The 9,659-nt window shown below is 41.3% G+C and overlaps 1 protein-coding gene across 1 annotated transcript in view; it reads left to right on the top strand.

Annotated features, from left to right (window-relative positions):
• The window catches only part of DVL1 (dishevelled segment polarity protein 1), a 72,617-nt gene that overhangs the window by 50,219 nt on the left and 12,739 nt on the right, over positions 1 to 9,659 (top strand). The window contains exons 5-10 of the mRNA XM_009325166.1: positions 1,079 to 1,172; positions 2,198 to 2,267; positions 3,061 to 3,200; positions 3,524 to 3,600; positions 4,083 to 4,150; positions 5,795 to 5,944. Of these exons, the coding sequence (XP_009323441.1) occupies positions 1,079 to 1,172; positions 2,198 to 2,267; positions 3,061 to 3,200; positions 3,524 to 3,600; positions 4,083 to 4,150; positions 5,795 to 5,944 (599 nt within the window). The remainder of the gene's footprint in view (positions 1 to 1,078; positions 1,173 to 2,197; positions 2,268 to 3,060; positions 3,201 to 3,523; positions 3,601 to 4,082; positions 4,151 to 5,794; positions 5,945 to 9,659) is intronic.

Below are 9,659 nucleotides of genomic sequence, written 5' to 3' on the forward strand. Positions count from 1 at the left end.
CTAGAACTTTGAACAGGGACGTGGAGAATGGGGAAAAAGACTGGCACTGTTTTCTTTGTGACAATGCCAGTTCAATTACTTGTGTTGTATAGGGTTGGGGTTTTTTAAATCTTGGTTAATGATAGAGCATGACTCTTTCTTTTTTTGCCATTCGTAACATAATAAATAGAGGAGAGATGTCTCTGTGTTGTTACGTTGGCATCTCTGAAATCTAGGCTTTGTTCCAGGCTTCTGAAATTAATTTGGGCACATCCATTTATGTCTTTCTGTGTCCCAGTCCACTATCTGTAAAATGAGAATGATTAATATTCCTAACTCTTAGGGGGATCTTAAGGATTTATATGTAGAATGTGGCACATTTAGGTTCTACGAGTTTGAAGAGTCTGAAAAAAAACCCACAACAAAATAAAACTAACAGAATATGTAAAGGTAAATCATATTCACTATTCCTCTGTCACTATTTGGTAGTAGCTATTATCAATTGCTACTTTATTTCATTGAATTCAAGCCCCAACGTTAAGTTCCTGCTAACAGGGTAGATAGCAGCAGAAGAAAATCACAGCACCGTGACAAGACTCACAAAAATTGATATTAAGAGATTCTCCAGGTTGTCTGTTGTTCTCTCAGAGCAGAGATTAAAATAATTGTTTAATGTACAGCTGTTCTTATAGCGTGCATTTTTCTTTGGTGGGCCTGGAGTCAGGACCACCTTTAAAGTAGTGGAAGATGTCTGCCTCTTTGGGTGGTTAAATCAGGGTGATACATGCCTGTTGAGATGTGGGTTGCACTCAGTCTTGCTCCCAAAAGAAAGCAAGCCAGTAAATTGCACTCTCTAATCCGTGCTGTAGTTTAGCTGGTACCTTCTCTGTGCTCCTAGGCAGAGGCTAAGATACCGCACACACTGGGATTGAGCAGCAATTCAGCAACAAGCAGAGCAATACGTTGTAAGTTAGCTGATGGTGTCTGTATGATTTACTCTCTCCTGCATTTGTAGGAATCGGCCTTTTTTTAGCAAAGTGCAGAGAAATGCAAATGGCTCAGCTTTACAGAGTTGACATTTGCTCTCAATTTCCCTCAGGTTGAGTAGCTCCACTGAGCAAAGTACTTCATCCCGGCTCATACGGAAGCATAAACGCAGGAGGAGGAAACAAAGGATGCGGCAGATTGACAGGGTAAGGTTGGCATCATAATTTTCCAAGGAGGTGAACCGTGATTTTGAGTGTAGCATGTGAATTAGGAAGGGATCCAGAACAGATCTGTGCCCTGTTGAATTCATTGGAAAGTCTCCCTTTGGCTCCAATCTACCCTGGACTAGATCTCTAACATTTGAAGTTCTGCAGCACTAGAGTCAAGACTCTTTTTCTCCTCTCCCTTTCTCCTTTTACTGTTAAGTGATCGCATTTCTTGTTGTCTCTTTCAAGACCAGCCTCTGCAGGAGAACCTCCATTATGCTACTGGCTGATGTGGGCAAGGGGTGTCTGTGGTGTTAGACATCTGATGTATAAATTGCTGAGACTTGCATTCTGCTGAAAGGAGAAATCTACGTTTATAGGAAATCGTAAATATTTTCTCTTGCCCTTTTCTGTGCTAGTCCTATGGTAGCAGAATGAGGATGGTCCAAATGACGTACTTCTTGAAGTAACTGTTTCGTTCTCCTATAAATACCAGTCTTCACAGATTAAAGAATGAGTATGCATACATTTTTTCACAAGAACTGGAGTAATGTTTTAGAAGATATTTGATAAGCATATTTGTACTTCATTTTGGAGGGGGGGGAGTGTCTGTCTTCTCACTTCCTGAAGGATCATGTGTTGTTCACTCCTCTCTTTAGGGAGGAGCTGTGGATGTAATAATTCACATTACACTGGGCACTTTAGTATTTAAATGTCTGCCAGTCAGTCGTGTAGTCAGGAAGCAGAAATGATTCAATGTGAAATTCAGCTGAGAAGCCTCAATATAGGAACTTGCTCTGTGTGTTTTGTAAACAAACCTTTGAAGAAAGTGCAGATTGTGTTCAGATCTTTTTTCCTTCAGATTCTAAATGAAGGATAATTTTGAGGAGACCACAATGGTTTCTGGATGCCTTCCAAATGGAAGCCTATTAATCAGTTCCCGATGAATTAATCCTCAATAGTTATTTGTATTGTCTTACTCTGAGCCATTTAAAACCTTGAGAATTTTCTGTTGTATTTTGCAGTCGTCTTCGTTCAGCAGCATCACTGATTCTACCATGTCCCTAAATATCATCACTGTCACACTCAACATGGGTAAGAGGATAAGCAATGTTTTTTATGATGAATTTCAAGTGATACAGATGTATTTTGTCACGGTGTAGTAGGCTTTGGAGCCAGTAGAAAGTTCCTTGATTTGAAAGGATGCCAACTGAACTAGAGGGGATGGCAGCTGACAGTTGGTACTCTGTTGACTGTGCCTGGATTCCTCGTCCAGTACCGGATAGTTGAGCTGTTTGCACAAGCAGATCAGTATTCTTCCTGAGAAGCCCAGGGAGGGAGCTGGAACTCCAGGATGTGGAGTTCTGCTTTTATTTCTAGGAACGGTAAGGGGTCAGACATTGTTAGGAGCAAGAGTAGAAGGGCACTGGAGGTTTGCATTTCTGCTGCTCGTGTGTGTCATTGTTTAGCCAGATAGAAATGTGCAGGACTGCCAATTGAGCACCTTTCAGTGGCAGCAAATTCTTCCTGCCACTCTGACGTGTGGAAAAAACATTGCCTAATGCTGATCGGGTGCCTAATTTCTAGGTGTAGACATGTCTTTTCAATGTCGTTTCTCTTGCTGATTTTTTGAGTGTAACTTTTCAGTGTCCTGTATGAAAAAATAATGTCTTCAGCAGCGTTTCCCTGCTGCCTTTCCCTGAACGTGCCAGGCAGACATATGCCAATAGGGTAACCCGAGATACTTCTAAGTCAAATATGGCCCAGCTGATGTGTTGAGAGAACAGATTTTTCACAACTGAAGTAGCCTGGTGTTAGCTCTTCACTATCATTCCAATCACCTTGTTTGCTTTTTTCCCCCCCTACCCTCCACTTTCTATCTGTATAGAAAAGTATAACTTCCTGGGAATCAGCATTGTAGGACAGAGCAATGACCGGGGTGATGGTGGCATATACATTGGCTCTATTATGAAAGGAGGGGCTGTGGCAGCAGATGGCCGAATTGAACCAGGAGACATGCTTCTGCAGGTTGGTCTGTGTCCAAAAATACGTGCTGCTGGCTTGTATGTTGGTGGCTCAGCTCAGTCATCCCACCAGATCCATGGACTTAGTAATCAGTTAACAGAATTCATTCATACTCCGAGAAATGTGTCACAAAGACTATTATCACTTAAATCTATAATTCTTTGCGAACTCTGCTGGATAGTTGATGTGCTCTGAGAAACAATATTTCTGCAGCTGCTCAAAGGAATGGAAACAGTTACAAGGCAAATAAATTTGGAAACAAATAATTAGAATGTCTTTAACTTCCCTGTTGCAAAGCCTGACCTCTGCTTTTTGCAACCTTTCAGGTGAATGATGTCAATTTTGAGAACATGAGCAATGACGATGCAGTACGGGTTTTACGGGAAATAGTCTCCAAACCAGGGTGAGCATATTACAAAATCTCTTGCTACTTATCCTCCATATGCAGTTACTGGTATTGTGCAAACCTCAGAGAAATCAACATTTTGATCTCAATAAGCAACCGGAGTGCTGATCTCAACTCTGAACTTCTCAGTGTAAATGGTGAAAATGTGAGATTGGTTCCAATGTACCAGCCAAAACCAACACAAACTAGGAGTTGCCTGGTTTCAGTAGTGTTATTTGTTTATACGATGAGCGTTTTTAATATCTCAAGAGCTGATCATTCAACAGTTTTCACCAATAGTGCTCATGATCTATGCAAAGCCAGAAACGTCCTGATACTGGTTCATACTGAAAATACTTCGACAAGCATCTCAAAAGCATTCTCAGAATGTACTTGACAACTGTTGGATAGGAATGTTTGTTTCACAGAGTTCATTGTAGCGGTTACAACTTCTTTAGGGAAAGTTAAGAGTCACCCTTATTTGTTTTCTTTCTTCCTAGACCTATCAGCCTAACAGTAGCCAAATGCTGGGACCCCACTCCCAGGAGTTATTTCACCATCCCCAGGGGTGAGTACGTACTTGTGCTTTGCTGTGTTCCTGCAGAGCCCTCAAGGCCTAGAATATTTTCAGCTATTTTGGCATCTAACAGATTTCTGTTCCCTACAAGTTCGATTCTTTTAGGTTTGGTTATATTGTTTGTTTGCTTTTTGTTTTGGGAGGCAGGGGTTTAAGATACTCTTTCCGAGACTCCAGCGCCCACTGAATTCATGGAAATTTTTCTTTTGATTCACATGGCTTTGGATCAAGCTCTTAACCTTTTGTTGGGTATATCCTCGTGATCTTAACCTTTCAATTGACAGAAAGTTTGGAGTATAACTATACTTAAGTGTTAAAAAGCCTCATTTTGTCACATGTACCCTTCTTAGAAAGAATTTGAGTGTTTTTAAAATTTGAGGCAAACAACATTGTTTAATGTACATAAAACCTCTCGAAAATGATCTAGTTTTAAAATTTCTGGCTTAATAAACCTTTCAGTAGCTATAAAAGATCTGTGCTCATGTGACAAACACAGCTGCCTCCTGCTGGTGAGTGCTCTGCTTATGATATTGAAACCGGCTTGTTACCGGTCCTTCTAAGAAGATGAGGATAGCATTGTCCGTTGAAATTAATGCAATGGACTCGTGCAGACTACAGGAGCTCACTCAGTGAAGTCCTTAGGAAAACCAGCATAATCAAAAGAAAAATCTCACAAATCACATATTTCAGGTTTGCTACAGGGAGAGCTTATGCATCAGTTTGTCCTTTGTTCAGCGAAGATGCATCCGTTATTATCCGGGGCAAACAGTGGTATATCTGTTGTAGGCTAAACTGGTTGCAATAATGTGTGGGATATATTGAGGAAACACCTAACATAGGCAGAGCTCTTTTACATAATTTCTGGTTTTAAGGCAATGGAACAACAGCCACTATAATTCAGAAGAAAAGGAGTAATCCAGATTATGGGGAAAATTGAGTTTTATTCCCAGCTTTAAAAATTACTTGCTGTGTGGCTCTTCTTAAGGTCTGAGTGTAATTTCCACTCTTCTCTGACACCAGTCTCTTCAAATGGTCTTTATATGTCTTGTCTATTTATTTTGCCACACTATTCCAGTCCTACAAAGTTTCATTATGGCTGCTGAAAACACTGAGAGGGGAATTCCATGATGCCTCATCTCTGCAAATACAGAGCTCTAGAGTTACTGTTCTGATTCACCTTCAGCAGAAGATTCACATTATGTCTGAGTGGTTATTTTGGATCCAAGACCCTTAGAAGTAGGGAGAGACCTTCCCATCAGCTGGGGCAAAGCATTTGGTAGTACTTCACGTCATAGCAAAATGAGAATCTCTATCTCACTGTATAGAATAATAGTGAAATATTATTACTGGACTGGTAGCTTCTTTCCCACAAGGGGAAATACTTCACTGCTACCACAGTCACAGGAACAGGAGTGTCATTGTTTTATCCTATTAGGCTGGTGCGGCAATTGCTAGAGGAAACCAGCTACTGCTGGCAAGGTGCTTTTGTTCCCTCGTGCTGGGACTATCTCGGTTGTAATATCAGAATGGCAAGGACTTGGGCACCCCCAAAAAATTCCTTCTTACTCTAGGTCTTAGTGTTTACTGCAAATCTGATTCCGTTTGTCTTTTTCTCCCTTTCTGGTTGTTTTGCAGCTGAACCAGTGAGGCCAATTGACCCTGCAGCGTGGATCTCTCATACCACAGCCATGACGGGAGCGTACCCCCGTTACGGTATGAGCCCCTCCATGAGCATCACCACATCTACCAGCTCCTCACTAACAAGCTCAATTCCCGATTCGGAAAGTAAGTCACACTGCGGCCAGCCCAGGGCAGGCGTCTTCTGCTCGGGGCCAGCAGTGCAGAGCTGTGCGCAAAACCGCCCCCAGCCACAAGCACGATGAAAACGACAGCCACCACAGAACTCTTGAATGCTTTCTTAAATTTGTGATTCTTATGGGGAGCATAAAACCTTTTTCCAAAGGTCAGAAGTTAACGCAGTGGTGATTTGCCAGGGTTCACATTCAGGAAGAGGTGGCTTCTGGTCCCTTTTAAAGTTACAAGGCAGGCCTTCAACTTTATCCCCTCAGATGGATGTGAGAGCTTCCTCCTTGCATTTGACTGTTTTTTAATAAATTTAAATAATTTACTTCAGATAGATTTCACTGGATAATAATGTTAGTGTATCATTTAGGAAATCTTCCACTGATATTCACATAGCCTTCTTTTATACTTTTTTATACTTTTAGAATTTATTGAACAAGGAAAAAACAAATGTAATGTCCCACGTGAAATTACAGTTAGAGTTCAGCCTTCTTTCCTGGTTTGTCTATCTGTGGCAGTCTCTGAACTAGTCATATCCAGGTAACCAACAAGTGGTCGTGATTCCTTATCTTGGGAATTTTTGTTTAAAGAATATAAACTCTTCCTTTCTTTTACTCTTCCTTTGCTTTCTGATGTAAGCGTGGGGTAAAAGCTAGCATTTGGTTTGAAATACATGGCAGTAAGGCAAGACAAATAAACGAGGAGCATGTGTCTCTGTCCACTAAAGTCCTAGTTCAGGAAAGTGCTCATATTAAAAACAGCACTTCTGTTTACTCGACATGAAAGTTTTGAGGTACTTTACACCTCATTGGTATGTGTTTATTTCCTGTAATATTAATATGGAAGAATTTCTCTAGAGATGCAACCTTTCTATCAGATTTGTTCATCTGTAGCAAGGAGATTTATTATATTTGTTTATATACACATAGAAATCTTGAAGTGGATTTAAAGTTCTGAGAAGATTATCTCATTTGTGGCACAATGCTACCTCAGATGCATTCATTGAAAGCCAGGTAAATACTTAGATGTTTAACAAAGGATGCCTACGTGTCTGCCAGATATGGGGTGTAAATTTAGGACTGAGTAACTTTTTTCATTTTGTAAGATTTTTCCAGAGAGAAAGGGAGGATATAATTTAGAAAAAACAGCGAAACAAAACAAACAAGAAAAACAACACTTTGAGGATTTTGAAGACCAATGTGGTGGTGGTGATTAGTGACCAAATCTTCCCTGGACAAATGCATGGCTGAAGTGTGAAAGTTGCATTTGCAGGGACCAGTTAAGTCCTATCAGACTACACCAGTGTCTGCCTCTTTTTCTTCTATGCTCTCTCAGATTTTATAAGCACATAGTTCCTGGAATTACACCTCACCTTGAATTGAAAGGGTGGTTATCCTTTTTGTAGGTGTAGTAGCTCAGTGCCTCTATAGATAGTAGGCAGCACTGCTAAAGGGGAAATAGATCCGCAGTAGAAAGCGAGTGAACCACTTATCCGATGACTGCTTTATCTTGAGATGTGTTTTCAGCCTTACAGGTACTAAAGATTGCTGGAATCAAATGTATCTGCTGATTGCTGTCAAACAACAAGAGCCTGTTACTCTGCATTCCTCTTGAACTGTTCATGTACCGTGTGCCTTGATATATAGTGATGTGATTGGGAAGTGTGGAATGCAGGTGCCCTCTCAATCATACTTTTAAAATAAAGGTTATTTGGGAGCAGAACCACATTTCTGGAGACAGCTTCTCATTTCTGTGCCAGTGACTTACAATGTTTCCTTTCCTGAATGCGAGAAAACGTGGAGTACCCCTGACCTTTATTGTGATCTTCTGCTAAACACTCCTTCCTTCAGCTCAGTCCTGTCAGCCCCCTCCCCGAACGCGGCAGGCAGCACGCCAGGGCCCTAGGAACAAAGAGCACCTGTTGTGTGAACCTCTTTGCCAGGAGAGACAAAAGTTGGGGAGGAACGGAGGAGGAGAGAGAGAGGTGGGGAGAGACTGCGCATGGACATCTCAAAGAACAAAGAGCTTCATGCAAAATGGGGCTCTCTAACTTTTCATATTCCAGTGCAAGATTCTCTGTTTCAGTTCCTCTGAGGCTAGAGTCACTGGTGTTTGAAGAAAATGTAGTATCTGTTCTACAGTATCTGGCTGTGAAAGTGGAAGCAGTGAATTAATGGAGTCATCTTAGACAAGTCTGTTTCATGGGTCCTTGTTTAAGTATTGTGACCGTCCGCTGTTTTACTCTGTTTGTATAGCAAGGCCAGGATAATGTAAATGGACTGAATAACTGCTTTCCTTCTGACCAGCATTCCTTTGCTCTCTAGCCTCTGGATCAAAAGTGAAGTTCTGCTATCCGAAGCATTTGCACAGCCACCATCACATTGGTGCTAGTGATTAAAGTAGCCGAGATTTTGGGGCCATGCAAATCACCACCACACAGTAGGAATTATTCTGTGTTAGCTCTTTATTTTCCCAGGTGCATTTCTTCAAAAACAGGACTATGCAAACCAAGGCAGACTGAGGTGTTTCATAGTAATTATCGCTTTAAAAAGTATCTTGTTCTCCAGCAGTGTTCTGGCTGATGCAGGAGAATATTCTCTCACAGTGGTTTGTGAGTGATGAACTCGCTGCCTCAGTCAGTGCAAACCCTGCTCCTCGTTTACTCTGCTAAAGGTAGATTTTTCCAGCTCCTGTTCTGCCACTGCAGGACCCCTTTCTGCAAAGCAGTGCTGTCCCATTCCATGAGATTAACTTCAAGTATTTCAATGTTTCTTGAAAGTCTTGCTGTTTCAAAATGCAGTCCGCTGACGTTGTTGGAAAGTTCTCTTTTTCTCTTGCATGTACTTCAGAGGATTTTGAATTGCGACTTCAGACTATTTCTGCTTAATAGTACTCAGCCTGAGGTACTGCGTAATTTCCTGGGGCCTTTTTGATTGGGCAAATGTGTACTTCCTAACTCAATTAAGGATACAAGCCAGTGGTGGTATTACATGTGGTAGGACTTCGTTTTCCTGGAGCGTACACCTCTTTCATTACCGGGATCTGCTAATGGGAAAAAAAAATGCCACTCAAAACCAATAAGGGAAGCCCTGAGAAAGAGCTTTGCAGTAGATCTGGTTCCCCCGAAAGGAGTTACTGTCTGTGCTGTTCCTCAGATTTGCACATACCCGTACAGGTGGTCAGGTAGTCAGGCCCGCAGTTGACAGAGTTCAGACCAAAGTGGCTGCATTTTAGATGCATCTTAGAATTTTTCAGATTTGTACAGCAACTAGCAGACTTAGAAAATATTGATGATCATTCGGCCGGTGTTGTTCTTTATATGCAGATCGCAGGTCTCCAAGAAAATACAATTTATGACTCCCCACACACTTGACTTGAATATTGTTTTGTTTTTTTCTTTCCCCCAAACAAACATGTTGCTTTTTGCCACTAACCAAACTAACTTAAAGCAAAAGCAAAATTTTAGCGTTTATTCAAACTTTAAGTATTGAAACCACATGCATAGATGGTCTGGGATATTTTCATGCATATTAGCAGCGCATGTATTGAAAGAAGCATTTTCAGTTTTCATTGTTTCATGCTTGTTGTACCTTTTATCAAAATTTGGGTTGCTGGAAAAGGGCAAAATTGGTTCCCTTGTGCTTTTGAAAGGTGGGTGATATGGGGAGCTGGGAGAAGGGAGGGGAGGAGGGTTTCT

Source organism: Pygoscelis adeliae, unplaced genomic scaffold (assembly GCF_000699105.1).
Source record: "Pygoscelis adeliae isolate BGI_AS28 unplaced genomic scaffold, ASM69910v1 Scaffold36, whole genome shotgun sequence".
NCBI lineage: Eukaryota > Metazoa > Chordata > Aves > Sphenisciformes > Spheniscidae > Pygoscelis > Pygoscelis adeliae.